This window comes from Rattus norvegicus, chromosome 3, assembly GCF_021556685.1.
Source record: "Rattus norvegicus strain SHRSP/BbbUtx chromosome 3, alternate assembly SHRSP_T2T, whole genome shotgun sequence".
Lineage (NCBI taxonomy): Eukaryota > Metazoa > Chordata > Mammalia > Rodentia > Muridae > Rattus > Rattus norvegicus.
The window spans coordinates 114,397,453-114,417,362 of NC_141536.1; the positions used below are offsets into that span (position 1 = coordinate 114,397,453).

At 50.1% G+C, this 19,910-nt stretch overlaps 1 protein-coding gene and 1 pseudogene across 8 annotated transcripts in view; both read right to left on the reverse strand.

The window, feature by feature from the left end:
- Nucleotides 1-146: 146 nt before the first annotated feature.
- Nucleotides 147-743, reverse strand: Rpl9-ps28 (ribosomal protein L9, pseudogene 28; annotated as a pseudogene).
- A 5,235-nt stretch (nucleotides 744-5,978) lies between these two features.
- Nucleotides 5,979-19,910, reverse strand: part of Kcnip3 (potassium voltage-gated channel interacting protein 3) — a 66,488-nt gene continuing 52,556 nt past the window's right edge. For 5 of the 8 annotated variants that reach the window (XM_087654319.1, XM_087654320.1, XM_087654321.1 and 2 more), the window contains 7 exons: nucleotides 14,861-14,985; nucleotides 14,350-14,419; nucleotides 14,050-14,120; nucleotides 9,656-9,763; nucleotides 9,219-9,323; nucleotides 8,564-8,626; nucleotides 5,979-7,842 (listed from right to left, as the gene is read on the reverse strand). In XM_087654319.1, the coding sequence (XP_087510445.1) occupies nucleotides 7,795-7,842; nucleotides 8,564-8,626; nucleotides 9,219-9,323; nucleotides 9,656-9,763; nucleotides 14,050-14,120; nucleotides 14,350-14,419; nucleotides 14,861-14,985 (590 nt within the window). In that variant the 3' untranslated portion in view covers nucleotides 5,979-7,794. 8 annotated transcript variants of the gene reach the window in all.

Genomic DNA, 19,910 nt, shown 5'->3' on the forward strand with positions numbered 1-19,910 from the left:
AGCTAAGGGCTACCTGGGCCTCATCAGCTGTAAACACTTCTACTTCTTTCTTTTCCTTCTCAATATATAAGTCTTTTATTGTCCCCAAAGAGCCCACATTGTCCTCGTGATCAGGATCTTGTTTCTGGAGCTGGGAAACTGAGGTCTCACTCGTCAGCCTGCTGCACGGTTCCCTTCTCAGACACACAGATGCCATCCACAAACTTCCTGATATCCTTGTTTTTAACTGTTGTGGTTTCCTGAATCAGAGCCGCTGAATTTGAAACGAGCTCAATATCATTTCCTTCGAGGATTAATTCATCCTTGAGAGACAAAGCAAGCAACACCTGTCCTCATCCGAACCCTGCAGATGTATTTTTCACCCAAGAAATATCGGATTTCAACCAAAGACCCATTCTCCTAAATAACAACGCTGATAGGGAAGTGAGCATCCACAGACCTCATCCTGTAATGGAAGCCCGGTGTCACACCCTTGATCATGTTCTGAACATGACCGCAGATGGTTCTGACAGTGACCAGTTCCTTTCTGTTACCCCACCACTTGTCAACACGGAGCCTTTTCTTTTTCTCTCCAAGGAGACTCAGCTCTACATTGATGTGGTTGAAGTCCCTTTGCAGAGGTCCCCTGGGACCCTTCACAGCGACTGTGTGCCCCTTCAGAGTCATGTCCACACTTTCTGGAATGTTGACAATCTGATTGCTGAGAATGGTCTTCATCCTCGCAGTAGATGGGGCAAAGAGCTGTAATCACTTTAAGCGCTCATCGCCAACCTATCACAACCATCTGTCTGGCACTGAATAACTTAAGCCTGACCTTGTTCTCCACTGGAGAGGAGGGTGGGAGCTTAAAGTCCCTGTTTCAGTGCAGAGAGGAAAGCTTGTCAGTGGGTGTGGAGTCCCAAGACCAGCATTGTCAGGAGGCTTTCCTTGTCCCCTCTAGAGGCAAGTGATGCAGTCTTAGAAATCTAAGTTCTGCGCCTCACAGACATTTACAATTTTAAATAATTCTTCTCTTTCTCCTTCTCCTTCTCCTTCTCCTTCTCCTTCTCCTTCTCCTCCTTCTCCTTCTCCTTCCCCTTCCCCTTCCCCTTCCCCTTCCCCTTCCCCTTCTTCTTCTTCTTCTTCTTCTTCTTCTTCTTCTTCTTCTTCTTCTTCTTCTTCTTCTTCTTCTTCTTCTTCTTCTTCTTCTTCCTCCTCCTCCTCCTCTTCCTCCTCCTCCTCCTTCTCCTTCCTCTTCCTCTTCCTCCTCCTCCTCTTCTCCTTTGCCTTCGCCTTCTCCTTCTTCTTCTTCCCTTTTCCTCTTCTTCGTCTTTTTACAGCATTGCCTCAGTGAAATGCCCACATTATCCATGAGAGAGCATGACCCAGTGCTCTCACCCCAGAGATGCTTCACCAGAGAGGAGGGACAGTCAGAGTCAGTCTCCGTGTAGTTAATTCTCCTAGGATTTAGTTGAACTAACAGGAAACACACATTTCTAATCACTTCTGACTTTTAGAAGCTTATACGCTGAAAAGTTAAGTTATCAAATCACAGCGCAGTTTCCACTACAAGGCATTCGTCCTCAGTGGGAGACAAAGACAATTCAGACAGTCTTAAGTGTCATTTAAGATGTGTCCCCTTTCTCTGAACCTATTGTTATATAACTAAAGGTCCCAAGCACGGACATGCTGGCAGGACAGTTATTCAGAGATAATGCTCTGATGGGTGTGTGTGTGTGTGTGTGTGTGTGTGTGTGTGTGTGTGTAATGTGAATTAGAAACAAATAGGACAAAAACTTCCTGAGATGTTGCAGTCAAGCTGAATGAAGGCAGAAGGCCTAAGATAAGGCAGCTGTAAGAGTATCTTTTATTCTCCTGCCCTAAGTTTTGTCTCTGAGGCTTACTGCCTCTGTCTGAGATAACCCAGGCCTAGTCCTTGGAGCTTCTAACTTCCATATGATCTAACGGAGGCCTAGAATGTTTTCGGCCTCTGAGACTTACTGCTGAGTAAGCTTATTCTCTCTTCTTTCTGAGCTCTGGCTGGTTCAACTCAGCTGTTTTGCCTCAAACTCCTCTCCAAGCTGACTGATTCAATCCGGCTTCTCTCTGAGCCTCTCCTGAATTGCTCTGCTTGCCCTCAGACTTTGGCAATGTGTTCTAACCTTCTGACTTCTCATTCTGTCTTTACCTGTGTCTGGTTTGTTCTCTCTTAAGCCCATCTCTATAAAACACACTTGATAAAACTGCCGCCTCCCTTTTCCTCTCTTTCCTTCATGAGAGTTGGGCGTATCGTATTCTGTCAAATCTTTCTCCGATTCATCACTTTGTCTGCCACTCAATTAGACAGCACTTTTAAACATGGCTGCTTCCTTCTACAAACTAACTTTACCTTCATCGTTGGGATTAAAGATGTGTACTAACGGAGTGTCTGTATTCCAGCCAGAGGGACTAAAAGCGTGTACTCAGGGCATGAAAACATTTTTTTTTCAGTAAATAACACAATCTCAGGGTTCACAGTGCGATCAAATATCCTGCAACAAGCAGCTGCCAAGGTTATGGAGAGAATTTTAAAATAAATATTTATGAGTTAGTTTTAAATATCTAGACTTTTGTTGGAAATTACAGTTTCCAGGTACGTGATTAAATGACTGTCGACTACAGGAACCTCTATAGAATAGCAGTATCTGAGGATAAGTATGGGAGTCTATTTTTTTTTTTTTTTGAGACAGGATCTCTCACTAAACCTGATCATACCGATTGGCTCTCCTGGCTGGCTGGTTAGCTCTCACTGTCCTCCAGCACTGGAGTCCATGTGTGCCGTGACACTCAGCTTTCTATGTGGATGCTGGGATCTGAACCCGCGTCTTCACGCTCACAGAGCCAGCTCTTTTCCCGCAGAACCATCTCTCTGGTGCCTGCGTTTGTTTAGACATGGCTCTCTGGGAAAGGAAGATCTTCTTACTTCACCCCTGACAAGTTTGATCTCCTAACTTCCTCAGAGCCACAGCCTTGGACTTCCTCCACTGCCCTCTGGAGTTTCTTGGAGACGAGTTTCCCGGCAGGGGAGACTGTAGCACATTTACCCAGGTTCCCTCAGGCCATGGCGTGTAGATGGGGTCTGATAAATTAGCTCTGTGTCTCCCTTAATTTAGGTTCAGGAACTGCAACTTGACAGGCGGGGCGGGAAGAGCTGGGTAGGAAGGACGCAGAAGCCCAGGCAGAACAGACTGGTGGTGACGAGACCGTGGAAGAGCGTACAGCACTGCAATAGGCCTGTGGCTGTGCAGCCTCTGAGGGTGGCTATGAGGCCTCTGCGAGTTTGAAGGATAAAGGCTTGTGCTGATTTTCCTGAAGGTTCCAGGTCACTGAACAGGGTCAGACTCGAGGGTCCTGAGACTGCATAAAGGACGCTGCCTCCAAGGGGGAGGGGGCAGATGTTTTGTAGTTCAGCCCTGTGAGAAACCTTCGTTACGTCCCCCATACACTCCTGCCTCTTGGAGCTTATAGGGGCCCAGCTGGCAGACATGAGGGGGAATCTCAAGATGTTCCCTCCCCCCAAGATTACAAAAGGCCAAGTGGTTATGTGTGTGAGAAGTTCTCTGTGTCCTGGCTAATAAAATAGGAGGACACAGCTATGGGTCCCCTATCCCCAACACCCAGTTTGGTTTACTGCGGGTGTACTTTATGTAATCACTCCTTCATACACTCTATGCACGGTGCTCTTTTTTTTAAACCCCGATGAAGATGAGGCAGAAGTAGGAAAATGTTTTGGGGCCTTTGAAGGAAATGACAGATACTTTCCCCTCCATGTGTTCCCCTGGGACCTTGAGTCAGAGAAGAGGAAACAAGAAATGGTGCTGTCTCCCCCTGGTGGTCAATAGGGGGAATGCAACTAGATTGTAGACTGGGAAATGTCCTCTAAACGTCAGGTCCCCAGTGGTCAGAGTTTGCTCTGAATCTCTTTCTGTTTTGGTCAGATGGTGAGGTGGGTAGTACAAGGGGTGGGACATGTTGATATTAGATCACTGGCTATGGTCTGACTGATGTGCACTGCCCCGCCTTAGCAGACCCGTTCCCACCTGCGCTTTAGAGGTGACCAAGGAAACTGGAGGCCATCGCAAATGTCTTTTATCTGATGTCTTATCAGTGTGAGTTGTGCTTTTATAGGATGGGAAATATATGAAATGTCAGTGCACAGGAAGGACAAAAACATCTGTTAAGAGGCCACTGAGTGGGAGGCCAGCCTAATCCCCTGTCTCAAAACAGACAACCCCCAATTATCAAAAATTATCAAAGGTTTTTTTTCAGTTAAGGAAATTGAAGTTCACTGATATCATATTCAACATGAGTCAGATAGTTCCAGAGTGGAAGCAGGGGACCTATGCCCTATTTGTCAAGTGCCTTTAGGGGCACGAGACTGTGTGAAGGGACTCCTAGAATCGTGTGGAGACATTATCCTTTCCTACCTTTAGGGGTGGCCTTGCAGGGACAAGAAGGTCTTCCTCTGTGGCCTAACCAACCACCTTCTTGCCCACACTCTGCTGGCCAGCGGGTGGGGAGTGCTGCCCAGAGCTGGTTGGATCAGCCTTGACTCAAAGAGCAGCCAATCTGTAGGCTGGTAAGAAATTGGGCAGAGGAATCCCCCATGAGCAGGGAGGCATTATATAGCCCAGGCTGTCCTGGGAGTCAGCATAGCCCAAGCTGTCCTCAGACTCATGGATTAAAATCCTACTGCCTCAGCGTCCTAGGGGCTGAGATTCCATGTGTGAGCTAGCACAGTCAGAGAAAGTGGTCAGAGCAGTCAGTTCCTCTGGGGTGTGTGTCCTCCAGACATAGAGGAGACCCTGAGGGAGCAGGAAGACACTGCTTGTGACAGAGGGCAGAGGCAAAGAGGGCCACAGTTCATGGAAGCAGTCTTTGGAGCCCTGTATTCTAGAAGACAGAAGGGCCTGACTCCAATGGCCAGGTTGCAAGCTCATGTAAGTCTGCCTCTGCAGTACAGCCTCTCTCTGTTTCTGTCTGTCTGTCTCTCTGTCTGTCTGTCTGTCTGTCTGTCTCTGTCTGCCTGTTTCATGAGGGAGGAAAATGAAGCAGTGAGAGTGTATGGCTTGTCCCAGTCATACAGCCAACTGGCTCAATAGCCTTTGTACCCAGTGACTGTCATGGAGGAGCATGGGGTGCTACTGACTGCCCTGTGTGCTTAAGGATGGCTCTCGACCCTCTGGAATTGCCTCACAGTCCTCTTCTTGCTCTATTACCCACTCATCAATCTGCTGTCCAGTGGGGCCACTGACAAGGGACCACAACCCCCCATCGCCTCGCTGCTCCAGGCATCTATCTGTTCAGCCACAAACAGCCCCCTGCCCACCATCCTCTAACCACTCCCTGGGCAGAAGTGAGCCCCCCTCTCTGCTGTGCTGCACATGCAGATACATATACAAAGTCTCACATAGCCCAGGCTGGACTCAAACTGGCCGTGTAGCTGCGGGTGACCTTGATCCTTCTGCCTCTGCAGGGACGAAACACATGTGGTGCTTTAAATCCCAAACACCCCACACAAGTGGGTACCCAAACGCAGGGCTTTACGGATGCCGGGTAATCATGCTACCACCTCAGCTACACCGCCATCTCTTTTCTGCCTCCCTTTCCATCCGGCCTGCCTTCCCTTGCCAAAGGACACCCAGAAGAGAATTTCTGGAATCGTGAAGAAAAATGATGTGGCGATGGAACACCGATGGCACCTCAGAGAGCTACAGTGTCCCACAGCCTTACGTGTTTGTGGCCCAGCACTGGACATCTACTGAAGGTCCCCGAGGCCCGCGATGTGTGACCTTTTTTCCTCAGTGATGTCACACGGGGAGACTAGAGTTTCTGGGCAATGGCTTCCTCAAAGCCACCTGTTAGCATTCACCTACAAGCCACTGAGCAGGAGTCATAGCTAACACAGCAGGGAAGGAATGGCCGACGGACCGTTCAGATGAAGCTGAAGAGAGTCCATCTCCTTTGTCAAGTTTCTTTTATTAAAATATATAGGACTGAATATTGGTGGGCGCCGAGACAGGAACCACCCTTCCAGGCTGCACCCAAGGGAGACGCTTCTGCCATGCAGACATGCGGCCCGTCTGGGTCCCTGCCAAGGGGACAGACCCCTCCAGGTTGGGCGTGCAGCCAGAGGCTAAGGGGCGCAGTAGGTTTCGAGTGATAGCCTTTTCCCGTGGCCTTGGCTTCTCACAGGATAGGAACCTCAATGGGGAGAGCCAGGCTGGGGTAGGGGAGGTCCCTGAGCCAGGGAGAGCTGATGGTCTGTTGACAGGGTCAAGGGAGGCCCCAGTCAGGATGGAGATGGGGTCAGTGCAGCCCTGAGAGGGGGGCCCACCTGTGTGTAGGGGCACTGTCACCCCGTTCTTCCTCTAAGGACCTCCCTTAACCTGGGGCTGGCCTTCTGGGGAACACGCATGGACTCTCAGAGCAAGCCTGAGCAGAGACCGGGCTGCAGGTGATGGAATGTACTTTCGTGGGATTGTTCCTCCAGGAAGATGCTGCCTGGGTCACTGTCCCTTCTGGGGAGGCAGGAACAGCTCTCTCTCTTCCTGAGGCTCTGTTGACCTGCTGCCTGGTCACAAGTCCCCAGCCCTCAGGGCTAGCTCCAGCTTAGGGCTAACACAGACACCGATCCCCGGGGTGCAGCCCAGGCAAGCAGAGTCCACAGGTTTGTGCTTTAGAATGTTGGCGAGCTAGGCTGGGAAAGGTCTGTGAGATCCCAAGGCTCCGAGGTACAGGATGGATTTCTGAGCATCTTCCCCGAACACTGGATCAGGGCTGCATGGACCCAACCCCCCATCCCACCCAGGGCCCCCCTGCCTCCCCCGGTGGGCATGGCCTGAGCTGCTAGGATGTTTGTGCTTTTTGTCTGGGTTGGGATGAACCTGTTCAAGGACAGCTGCAGAGGTGTGGCTGGCCGATTTGCCATGTTAAGGAACTGGGTGGCAAGTGGCCAGGGAGAAAGAGGGGGATGCCCCCTACCAGACCTCTCCCATTTCAGTCTAGCTCCCTGGTTATCAGTCCCTGAGCCGGGTGATCTCCCGAGAAGACCAAAGGGGACCCTGGAAAGGCCAGCCTGGTGCTGGAAGTTGGGAGATCTCCACCAGTCACATTCCCATTGGCCAGCAGTCTTCATCCGATGGTATGGACAAATTGTTCTCTTGGTTTCCCCAAAACCCTCAATCCTTCCCTACTCTTAAAGGAGAGCATAACCCAGTGGCCCCTCACTAAGTTCACCCCCACTAGCTATCCTGATGCTGGGGTTCCAGGGTCCCAGGTAAGCATTAGCATAAGGCTGCAGACTCAGCTTCCAACACCACTTCTCCCTACCAGACCTCTCCCCTCCTGGCCCCTGAGAAGTTTCTGGGAGCTCCCTAGGAGCATGGGTCCATGGGCAGGGAGTAGTTTGATCCCCCAAGTGGTAGAAAAGACACAGGGACCTTATCTTTGTTTAACTGGCCCTCTTGGGCTCTGAGCTCCTTGTGCGTAACATCTAGCCTGGGCTGGCCATCCCAGAGGACCTGGGAATAGCTGGGGGTGCCTCCAGGCTGCCACTTCAATTACCAAGTTAGAGGAACCGTGTGTGTGTGTGTGTGTGTGTGTGTGTGTGTGTGTGTGTGTGTGTGTGTGTGACTGTGTCTGTGTCTTGGAAGTAAACTGCTCACTTTTTGCAAATATATTAGAAAAATGTTTCTCATAGAGGCTTCTCCTGTCAGGATTGAGGCTTCTCTGGGTTGAGAACCCATGGCCACCCAGGGTCCCCTCCTACATGTCCTAGATGACGTTCTCAAACAGCTGCATGGAGCTCATGATGTTCTCGTCCTGTATGAAAAAAGGAGAGGTCGATCAGGAGCTGGGGGCAGGACAGTGGTATTCCCCAATGCTGACTAACTGCAAATCCCTGTCAGAGACTGTCTCACTGGGTAGATGGGCACCGAGGAGCAGAGGGGTGAGGTGGGAATAGCCAGCCCCAGAGCCCAAGTGGCAAGGTGCAGTCTGTCAGTACAAGGGATGGACTGCAGGGTCCGGCCACCACTGATGCACAAAGTCCTCCTGCCTACAAGTCAGGTCAGAGACCAGGAGTGATCCAGAAGAGGGAGGCAGTGGAGTGTCCCCCTGGACTCTAAGAGGGGGGCCTGCAGTAGTGCCAGAGAAGCTCTGGGTACCTTTCCTGTAGTGTGATTCTGTCTGGGGGGGTACTGGGATGAACACCCTCCTGCTGTCCATGAACAGAGCTGCGAGAAGTTCTGGGGGTGGGGACTGGGCGAATGAGGGAGGTGGCAAGTTTAGGGGACATCGAAGGAGGTGGACTCAGGGAAGATGAAAGTGTCCCAGCAAGTGGGACCTGAGGATAGACAGCCTCCTTATGCCTTGGCAGGAACAGAACCCTGTGTGTGAGGAGGGGGAGGGGAGAGGAAAGAGAACACGCACACACACACACAGATTGATTGATTGATTGATTGATTGATTGATTGATTGAGGGGGGAGACAGAGACAGACAGACTACAGAGAGCCCCAAGTCCAGCCCTCTAATGCCACCTACCTTCTGACAAGTCTCCAGAAATTCATCAATAGTCACTACTCCATCCTGGTTCCTGTCCATTTTCTGCAACCCAAACCACACCCAAGGTGAGCCTGTCCCTTAGGACCTTCCCCTACTCCAGCCTGAAGACACTGTTGGGGTGGACGTGGAGGCCTTCCTCCAATTCAACTGCCCCCTCTTATTTCCCAGCCAACCTCGCCCTTGGCATCTCCTCAGGGGGCCTGCTTAGTGAGCTTCCTGCTGGCTTACCTTAGCTTAGCTTCCCAGCATTCTCTCTGACAGAAGCCAGAGTTTATGAGGGATGGAATGACATGGATAAAGTGTAAACTATTGGTTCCGTCAGCCTCTTTAGAATAGAGGCAACTTCAACACCACTCAGGCAGGGTGGAAGGAAGGGAGTTTGTTCCAAATAATGTCCCAGAAGGCACTAGAACACTGGTCCCTGGGTGGGTGCCAGCCCTAGTGAACCCAGGATACTTTGTTCCCAAATGAACTTCACTGGGACAGGGCCCAGGTTTCAGTTACTCCTCAAGGGACTCGACCATCAGCTAGGGTGGGAGGGAAGCCTAGTTTCATCTCCTCACTGGCATTGGCTGAAGGCTCAGCAGAGGTAAGAGACTGGACCCTCCCCTCAGCAAGGCCAGGGCTCTCATACCTGGAAGAACCTCTCCACATGCTCCAGAGGTGCGTCCTCTCGCAGGATAGGGTAGGTGTGGCGGCCCATCATGTCGTAGATGGACTTCATGATGGCCAGCATCTCCTGGGGAACAGAGAGTAGCATGAGTCTGCGTCCACTGCAGGGATGCCTTGGGGCCTTTGAGTGTTACCTCCAAGGGCCAAAGCTACCTCCAGGGCAGTGGTGAGTGAGTCTGAGGGGCCTAGAGAGAGAGCTGGAGCCTATCCAAGGGCTCCCAAGAGAAACTGGAAATAGATTTATGTACCTGAAACAAGAAGTTTCAAAAAACGACGACTGTTTCAGATAAAAATGTCTGAGCCAAACCAACCACTTGTGAGACTGTGTGGTGAGGCTGCAAGGCAGGGTTGTGGCTTCAGGAGAGAGAGGAGGGGCAGACAGGCCTGCCAACCCAGTACCTCTTTGGTGATGTAACCGTCCTTGTTGATGTCGTAGAGATTGAAGGCCCACTTGAGCTTCTCATGGACGGTCCCTCGAAGCAGGATGGAGAGCCCAACCACAAAGTCCTGCAGAGGAGAGGGAGGGTGAGGAGTAGCAGCCACAGCTGGGGTCCTCTTTCCAACCCACCATGTGACTCCCACTGAAATTCACACCCCTTCAAATGAGGTCCTCCTCCACGGTCGAGTGGTCAATGTGTCTATTTAAGTGGTCAGCACGTGGGTTTGTGTGCACACACGTGTGCATATGTATGGCAGTCAATTCTGAGTCAAGAGAAGAGACTCAACTGTCAGTTTGATGTCTCGTGCTCATTTTGTACATTTCTGCTGTCTGGGGTGCCCTTTTAATATACAGGGGTGTTCTGTTTCCGCTTACTAAGCATCTTCATGTGAAAGGTCCTGTTGCTGTGTATGCATTCCAGCTGTTAGTTAAACACCTGGAGGAAAAGGAGCATCCCCCACCTTCTGGAAGGTGTGAGGGGTAAGCCCTCCCAACTCCTCCCCCTCCCCTGCCCACCCCTCTCCCTCCCCTGCCCCACCCTGCTCGAGGATCCTCTTTGGCTATTCTGAGAGGAAGGGGATGTCCTGTGAAGTGCAGACAGAGGCTGCAGAGGGACAGAATAGACCCTCAAAGGACTCAGTCCCCACTCCCAGAAGACCTATACCACGAGACGGAGGGACCACAGGAAACAGAAAAGCAATTTGGAAGGAACAGAACAGTCCAGAAGAGTAAGAAACATAACAAAAACAAGGAGACCCCAGAGGTTAGAACCTGGCATGTCTTACAATAAAAATAGGACACTCTTTAAAGAGAGAGAAATAATCCAAGACCAGAAAGAACCGGTTGTTAGGAATCAAAAACAACCACAACAACAACAATCACCACAAAAAGGGTTTGGAGGAGCGAGGAATCAGAGGGGGGCGGGTGGTGGTAAGGAAGGGAGGGAAGGAGGGAGAGAGAGTACTCCCAAGGGATAGTGCTGCTGCCAGGACAGAAACTCCAGGCACAACCAGAGAAAATGCAGCAAAGTGAGTCAGAGAAATAGAGAAAGATTTCCCAGGCCCTGCCCCCACCCTGGGACTCAGTGAGATCAGCTCCACGGGCACAGGTCCTGGGGAAGCTTAGTAAAGTTGGCTGCCAAGAGAGTGTTTCCAGAGATAAAACACAAAGTCACCTGGGAAAACCAATCAATATCAATCATCCATCCATCAATCATCCTTCCTTGTCAATAAGGTCCCCACACTCCTGATCAGAATCATCTGTTGACGAGCAGCCCTGGAGGGATGAGGTCTGAAAAAACGACCTCCCTGGAAGTTCTAGTCCATGTAACACACAGAAGGGGTTGTAACACAGATACCCAGAGGCTCAACAGCCCCTCCCTCCCCACACATTCTTTCCAAGGAGCTGCTGCACTGTGCACCCTTGAAAGAGAGCAAATCATGAAGAGGAAGCCAAGGGGATTCCCCAGTCTAGGGGACTTGGCAGGGGGTGGGGATGGAGTGGAAAGCAGGTCCAAGAGGGCTGGATGGAGCTGGGGATCACTCTCTGAGTCACATTACAATCCTGTAGTCACTTGGCGAGAGGGGGTGGGAAAGGTGTGTGCTCGGGGAGGCTCAAGACATCACATCTAAACAGGATGGACTGGAAGAGTCATGGAAACATGTCCAAGGGAGATTCGGAGCCTAAAACTTTGGTGTAGGGATTCACCAAATCTTCCCAAAGTCTGCCCCGTCCATCTGCCCATCTGTCCATCCATCCATCCATCCATCCATCCATCCATCCATCCATCCATCCATCCATCCATCCATCCATCCATCCATCTGTCTGCTGGTTTTGGAAGTCATGAAAACATTTCAAAGGAAAAGCAAAGTGACATTTTTTACACTCTTAATCTCGAGGAGTGATCACCAAAGTGTGGGTGTGGTTCGCCCAAGCAGGGACGATTCAAAGTCACCCCTGAAGGCCTGACAATCCACCTCTGCCCTGCCCACTCCACAGGCTTTCCGTGGGAAGCTGAGGGGTGCAGGGTCTACCTTGGGCATACTCTTTCTCAAGTAGACCACAAGAGGGCGGTAGCACACTCCTAGCGTCACGGGAGGATTTGACAGCACTGCCCGCTGTTAACAGAGGACTGACTGTCCCTGCAAGGTCCTCAGAGGACCTCATTTGTCAAGGAAAGCAGCACAATTTCACGTGTGACCATCACGAGTCTTAACTCCAGGCACCCAGGCTTCACAAAGGCAAAATCCCAAAGGTGAACTCAGTAAAGCCGCTAAGAGCCAAGGGTGACTGATGGGCTGTAGGCCAACCTGTGGTGGTAGTGCTCACACCATGATAGGGAGGCCAACTCGGTCAGTGTCACAGAAGCCGCTATAGGGTTAGGGTTGGTGTACAGTACAAGGAAGTGGCCACGCCCTCTAGACATGCGATGGCTTCACTGTTCCAATGAGCAGCAAGTCGGAAGCTGTTTGTAAGCTGGGTACCTGGGAGGCATCGACAGTTGCTGAAGTGTTTGGAAAGCAATGTGCCTCTCCGGCAGGTTGAACTGGCTGAATTAGAAAGGTCCTCTGTGTCACGGACTGTGAGGCTCATCCATGCTTAGCACTGTCCACAGCAGGTGGGAGGCAGGAGGGACCTGCGACTACTGGGCTCTACTGGGCTTCACCAGTTTTAATGTTGCCATTCTCATTTTGTCAAGGGATGGGACATTGTAACTTTTTTTTCTGTAAGGTTCTGGGCATGATGCTGAGTTGTGCCCCTCTCTTTCTGCAGCAAACTTCCTAGAGGAGAACACCACAGCCAGGAAGTTCCTCAGGAGACTGAACTGGGAAGTAGTAGGGGGGTTTGCCACGCTGGGTGACCTGAGAAGGTGGTAGGCACCATGACCTTCCTGGTCCACGGACGCACAAAGGGGTCCTTGGAAGCTGACTGAAGGTCTCATTGATGACTAAGTAAAGCTCTCCCCTGTGGTCATGGCTGGATACCTCTCATCAGATTCCTTTCCATGCTTCCTCAAGAACTCTCTGTGGTCTCAAGGGGGAACCCCAGGAACTGGTCCTAGGGGAAGTCTAGGAGCCCACACAGTTCCCCACTAGCTCCCTGTTCTTATTGTCTTTTCTGTGTGCAATGACTTTGGTGTTCGAGGTGTTAATGAAAATAAGGTAGCAGCAATGCCATGTGTATACAGAGGCGATGACCCTTCTGGTTGGGGCGGGGGCTGCAGTCACAGAGCCAGGCCCAGGCTCCCGGGCCCATCCAGTGTATCAGTGTGGCTGTGTAAAAATAACCTAGCGGCATTATTGACGAGTTATTATTACCCCAGCCTGGCGGTCCATGGCATTTCTGAGCTGTGTGCTTGCTAGACCGCTTTCCCACTGGCCGCCCTTGGCCTTGGAAGCCAAGCTGGGGCACTTATCGATTAGGCTAGCTCTCAGCGAGGTCCCTCTCTGAAGAGGTTTCAGCTTCTCTCCTGCAGCTATTTTTAGGGGCCCAGGCTCCACAGATGAGGCCTGTCTCAAATGACTGCATGTGGCCAGGCCAGGGAGGAACCCATGATACCACTGCTCATGGGGAGCCCAGGCTGTGAGGAGTAAGTGGAGGTATTGGCTTCTCCTTCCTCACCCCGAGCAACACTGGCCTTCACTCATGGTCGTCTTGCTGGGATGGCAACCTGGGGACTTCATGCCCACTCAACATGTTTTTTTGGGGTGTAGTAATAAAGTTATAGACCAAACGTGTGAACCCCCACTGCTAAACCTTCTTCCATTTGACAGCCAGGCATGATAGCTCATGGCTGTAATCCTAGCACTGTGGAGGCTAGGACAGGAGTTTGAGGTCAGTCTAGATTATAGAGAGACCTGGTCTCAAAAAAAAAAAAAAAAAAAACAAAAACAAAAACAAAAGGCTGGTGATATATTAAAGGCACTTGCCACCAAGCCTGACAACCTGAGTTCAGTACTCTGGACCCACAATGGTAGAAGAGAACTGGCTTCTGCAAGTTGTCCTCTGACCTCTAACACTTTCTATGGCAATGTGCCCCCGCCCCCCAAAAAATTCATGATAGATATTTTTTAAATCCTTGACCTCCTAAAAATGTAGATTCATGCTGGGTCCCTGCTGGCTGAGGGTGTATTGGTGGCTTCCCCGGCCAGCTACAAACTCCCAGAATGGAAGAAACAGCTGAGACTGGGCTGTTGGCCCCCTACCCTTGCTGGTCAAGTGTCAACAGTCTACTTGTGTCCTGAGTGACCCAGGACTGAGCCTGACTCTCTCAACAGCTCTAAGTTGGTCCTGGGGTGGGGGAGAACACTCTGGAGACCACAGGGACAGGGCATATGGGTCAGCAGGATCCTACCTCAAAGTGGATGGCCCCGTTCCCATCAGCATCGAAGGCATTGAAGAGGAAGTGTGCATAGGTGGTGGCATCTGGGGGGAGAAAAGGCAAGACTGGGGTTGGGAGGGCTGCCTAGAAGACCGTTCCGAACACACACAGCCCAGCCTAGAGCTTCATGTCCAGTGGGGATTCCCTCTGGTAGGTCAGAGGCCACATCAGACCCTCCAAGAAGAAAGAGGTGGCTAGGAAGGTAGGAGCGGTCATAGGGCACCCTCCCCAGAAGTCAGGCTTGGGGTCAATGGGACTTGGCCTTGGACTTACCTCCCTGGGGGAAGAACTGGGAATAAATGAGTTTGAAGGTATCTTCATCGACCAGGCCCGTGGGACATTCCTGTAGAGGGAAGTCATCTCTCAGTGGCCTTGGCCACTCCTGGCCCCTGCCTCTCCTCACAGGGCTGACCCCTCTGCAGTGTCTTGGGGGATACTCACTACCTGAGACACAGCAGTGACCCTGAGCCCTGGGTCAGGAAAGCTTTTTGTGGGGCAGGCAGAGGGTAGTGTAGACAGGGTTGTGGAGGCTTCTTCCTTCATACCAATGCTATCCCAACTGGTACAGCATCTGAGCCCCGACAGAAGAGCAGAGCAGCCTTCACAATATCCATGCTGATCATCCCCCCAATTAGCTCCCCCTCAAATATGAGCCCCACAAAGACACTCCAGGGTATTTACTGTACTCTGGAGAAATTTCTAGATCTCTTGGGTAGGAGGCAGGAAGGTGACCAGGCTTTCTCTAGAGACTCCGATGGGGACACAGGGACACAGGGACACTCACGTTCTTGAAGCCTCGGTACAGGGACTGCAGCTCCTTCTTGGTGAACTTGGTTTGGGCCTGTAGCTGGTCCAAGCCCTCTGGCTGATGGCGCACCGTGGACAACTCCAGTTCACTGTCACTGCTGTCTGAGGAGGACACACCCAGCAGGGAGAGAAACATGTGGTGTGGGCAAGTACCGGGACACAGGCAGAGAGAGAGGGCCAAGGGACTCGGCTTCTGTGACTACCCGGTAGAGCTTTCTGATTGCACGGAGCAGATGAAGAGGCTGGGATGGAATGGAAGCCTTAGGAGGTGTCTTTTGGGTGTTTTAAGTCTCTCTTCCTGTCACCCTGAGCATATCCGCTTCTCAGCCAGGTGGGGAGGGGAACAGGAGGAAGACCTCTTGGAATGGTACCACTTTTAGACTATCTCTTCCATGCAGGCCTCCTTGATCTCACCAGGAGTGGGGTTGGCAACCGCACTGGTCTATCCCAGTCTGAGGAGCTTGCTGCTTAGTTGGGTAGGGGCAAGGTCTATTCTCATTTCTCTTACTTCCCACTTCTGTTAAAAACAGCACAGCAGGATGAGCCAGGGCTGCCTTGGGGTGAAAAGAGACTTCTAGTGAGCTTCCCTGATTATCAGACTCCCCACCCGCTCCAACACACACACACACACACACACACACACACACACACACACACACACACTCACACTCACACACACACAGAGACAGAGAGAGACAGAGACAGAGAGACAGAGAGACAGAGAGAGACAGAGACAGAGGCACACACACACAGAGACACACAGAGAGAGAGACAGAGAGAGAGACAGACAGACAGACAGAGACAGAGAGAGGCGCACACAGAGAGATAGAAAGAGAGAGAGACAGAGAGAGAGACAGACAGACACACAGAGAGAGACAGAGAGAGACAGAGAGAGAGACAGAGAGAGAGGCACACACACACACACAGAGAGAGACAGAGAGAGAGAGAGGCACACACACACACACAGAAAGAGAGAGAGAGACAGACGAGAGAGAGACAGACAGAAAGAGAGAGAGGCGCACACAGAGAGAGAGAGGGAGAGAGAGAAAGAGGCACACACACAGAGAGAGAGAGAAAGACAGACGAGAGAGAGAGGCACACACACACACAGAGAAAGAGAGACAGAGACAGAGAGAGAGAGAGAGAGAGGCACACACACACACACACACACACACACACACACACACACACACTTTCTTGGGAATGTTTCATGTTCACATTAGGAAGCTAAAGCTGTAGTCAAGAGACCTGCAGTGCCTGCCCCTTGTGGGTGACATGTTCTCAAAAGGCTGGGCTTTCCTCTGACCCGGGTGAGCCTTTGTATTACAGTTATGTTTCTACTGACAAAGTAGGTTATAGATTGCACAGCTGGGCCTGCCGGGCCCCGGGGCAGCTTCACATATGGCTCTGCTTGGTGTCAGAAGCACCTGATGTTACCCCAGCTAACTACATACTCTGGTTCCTCGGCGGGGACATTATCTCTTCCTTCTCATGTTCCTGGCACTGAATTCCTGCTTCATTTAGAAAATGCACCCAGAGGGAAATTCCCTGAAATATTCCCAGACCTGTGTGCACCCCCCCACACTCCGTGATGTGCCCTTGTCCATAGTGAAGGTGAACTCTCCCATGTGGGTGGTGGGCCCTGGTTTTCAGCCCTTCAAGCTCCTTCTAGTTCTCTCCAAGCCTTTCTCCTTTTCTCTGGCGATTCCCAGCTTCATACGGACGGACTGGGCTTTAAAAATGTGTGTGGTACTGAATTTGAATGCAGTATCTTATACGGGAAAGAGGGGTGCTCTACCACTAATCTCTGTCCAAGCCCTGGACACTGTTACACCTGACTATCTAAGTGAAGCCATTGGCCAGCCACGTGAGAGCCAGTAATGCTCTTCTGGTTGCTGTCCCATAAGGATTTGTCCCTAGATGGGGCCACCCGTGCCAGGATGCTCAGAGCAGCAGTGAAGTCCCTGTTTGCTATCAGATGCGGAGCGGAAGACATCTTCGTCTGTCATAGCAGGATGGACAGACAGATGTGTGGAAGACACAGCCGAGGAGAAGCCTTCAGTGTGACCTACATGAAGCAGTACAAATACCAGAAGGAACAGTTTTGTCTTGATTAAGAGGCAGACTTTTCAGACTGGGTGATTAAAAAAAAAAAATCAAACCAAGCCAACCAAACGATGATGACAAAATGCTGCCAGAAAAAAAGCCTGAGTGCAAAGGCACAGGCTGGGCCAGAATGAAAGGGCAGAGGAAGAATGAGATAGTCAGAAATTTCATGATGAGACGATTACTTCATCCAGAAGACAAAACAATGCGAAAACACACTGCATCACTTAAAAATAACTGCCAAATACCTAAAGCAAAGTAAATACGAAAATAAAAACAACTGCAGGAAGGAACAGCCCGGCCGTAGTTGAAGACATGGACATTCTTTTTCAGCAAATGGTACAAGTAGATATAAAAGATTCAGAAGCCACTATCAACCAATTTGATCTAATTAATATTTATAGAATACTATATAGAGATTGTAGAACACACGTTCTTTTCAAAAGCCTATCCTGTGGTTGCCAGGATATACCAAATGCTGGTACATAAAACGGATCTGCCCACAGTGGTAATAAGTTAAAATTCAAGTAAGAAATGCTTAGAAAAATCTTCAGTGTTTGGAAATGAAACAATATACTTAGACTAAGCCCACAGGCCAGAGAAACCCACAGGCCAGAGAAGCCCACAGGCCAGAGAAGAACTGCAAGGTAAAGTCTGGACTACGAAATAGTGAAGACACAGGATGCCCAGAGAGAATGCCATGTCCTTTAGATCTTTCTACCAGAAAAGAAGACAGGTACCCAGGCACAGTGGTCCATGCCTGTAATCCCAGCATTCTGTGGACTGAGGCAGGAGGACTGCTATGAGTTCCAGGCCATCTGGGGTTCGAGTAAAACTCTATCTCAAAAGAATGAGGAGGAGGAAGAGGAGGAAGAGAAAGAGGAAGAGGAGGAGGAAGAAGAGGAAAGAGGAGGAGGAAGGAGAAGGAAGAGGAGGAAGGAGGAAGAAGAAGAGGAAGAGGAGGAGAAAGAGGAGGAGGAGGAGGAAGAGGAGGAGGAGGAGAGGAAAATCAATGATTCAAGCTTCTAGATCTAAGCTTTTTATCACCTAAAGAAAGTCTTAGGGGTTGGGGATTTAGCTCAGTGGTAGAGCACTTGCCTAGCAAGCGCAAGGCCCTGGGTTCGGTCCCCAGCTCCGAAAAAAAAAGAAAAAAAGAAAAAGAGAAAAAAAGAAAGAGAAAAGAAAGTCTTAGTTGGTAAAGTACCTGCCATGAGGGCATGGGGACCTGAGTTCAACCTCAAGGCAAAAAGATAAACAAAAAACAAACAAACAAACAAACAAAACCCATGCATTCCCCCAGTGCAGCAGGTCCATGGGTAAAGAGGCTTTGCAATGTGAACCTGAGGACTTAAGCTTGGCTCCCAGGAACCCACAAATAAAGTCTGGTGTGGTATAACACTCTTCTGTAATTTTACTACTTGTATGGTGAGGTGGGAGGTGGGACAGAATTGCCTGGAAGCTATGATGCTAGCTATCCTGAAGTCCACAGAGCATCAGAAAAACAAGAGAAACTCTGCCCGAAAACAGGGTGGAGGATGAAAACCGACTCCTTCAAACTGACCTCTATACAAGCACCATGGCATACATACAAGAACAGAGAGAGAGAGAGAGAGAGAGAGAGAGAGAGAGAGAGAGAGAGAGAGAGAGAGGAGAGAGAGTAGCAAAATAAATGATAAATTCAAGGTAGAGGAAGGCAATAAAATAAATAGGTAGTGGCATTTGAGTTGAGCCAGGCATGGTGACTCATATCCTGTAAATCCAACACTCAGGAGCCTGAGGCAGGGGGATATCCCCCAGTACAAAACTAGAGTAGGCTACAGTTCCAGACTCTGTCTCAAAAAAAACAAAACAAAACAAAACAAAAAACAATCCCCCCATCACAAAAAGCAGCAAACAAAACAAAAATAAAAACAACAAAGACACAACGATAAGAGAAAAATAAGATTGGAGCTCAAGAAACAACAAATAGTAACAAGTAATAATACAGCAAATAATAGAAAAACAACAACCAGAGAAAGGCCAATAAAACCATTACGAAGTCCAGTGGGAAGTCCTAGTGCATACGAGGGTTCATCTCTACACGTAATGAACTTCGGTAAACCAACAATAATGTACCTGACAGCTCTGTCTTGTCCAAGAGAAGATCTGTAAGTGTTCAGGACAAGAAGGGCGGCCCTCAGCGTCAAGCCATCCACCAAAGAAATGCAAATGAGCCCATGTAAATTGCAAGCCCTCCAATTATCTGCCACGCCCATGTAATGGGTGCCCATGTCTGTTGGTGAGGGTGTGGATCTCCTGTTCCTCTGAGAAGGAAGGTGGTGTACACAATGGACCACCGCTTGGTGGTTTCTTAGGAAACATTTATCAAACTTGTGACAACAATCACATGGGATAAACGAGATACATGAAGCCCACAGGAAGACTGGTGCAAGGATACTCAGAGAAGCCTGATTCTTATTAGTGTGTTCCAGGGACAACACTGAAAGGTCAATCGAAGCACGGAAGCGTGACAAGGAACAACATTCTCTAGTAAGAACAATTAGGGGAGGGGGGTGGTGGCTGGAGAGGTTGTTCAGTGTAAGAGCACTGACTGCTCTTCCAGAGGTCCTGAGTTCAATTCCCGGCAACCACATGGTGGCTCACAACCATCTGTAATGGGATCCGATGCCCTCTTCTGGTGTGTCTGAAGACAGTGTACTTACATAAAACAAATGAATAAATCTTAAAAAAATAAACAAGGATCCACTCATACATGGCAACACAGAGCCGTCTCAAAACATTATACAGAGACAGCCTTTTCTCAGCCCGCGTTCAGTAACATGACCTCCATAAAGGGGCTGCAGGCCTCAGTTTAAGACAATTTGTTCTAGACCTAAGGGAAAGTAAACACAGATGTACTCGGACAAAGCCTAACACCAAGT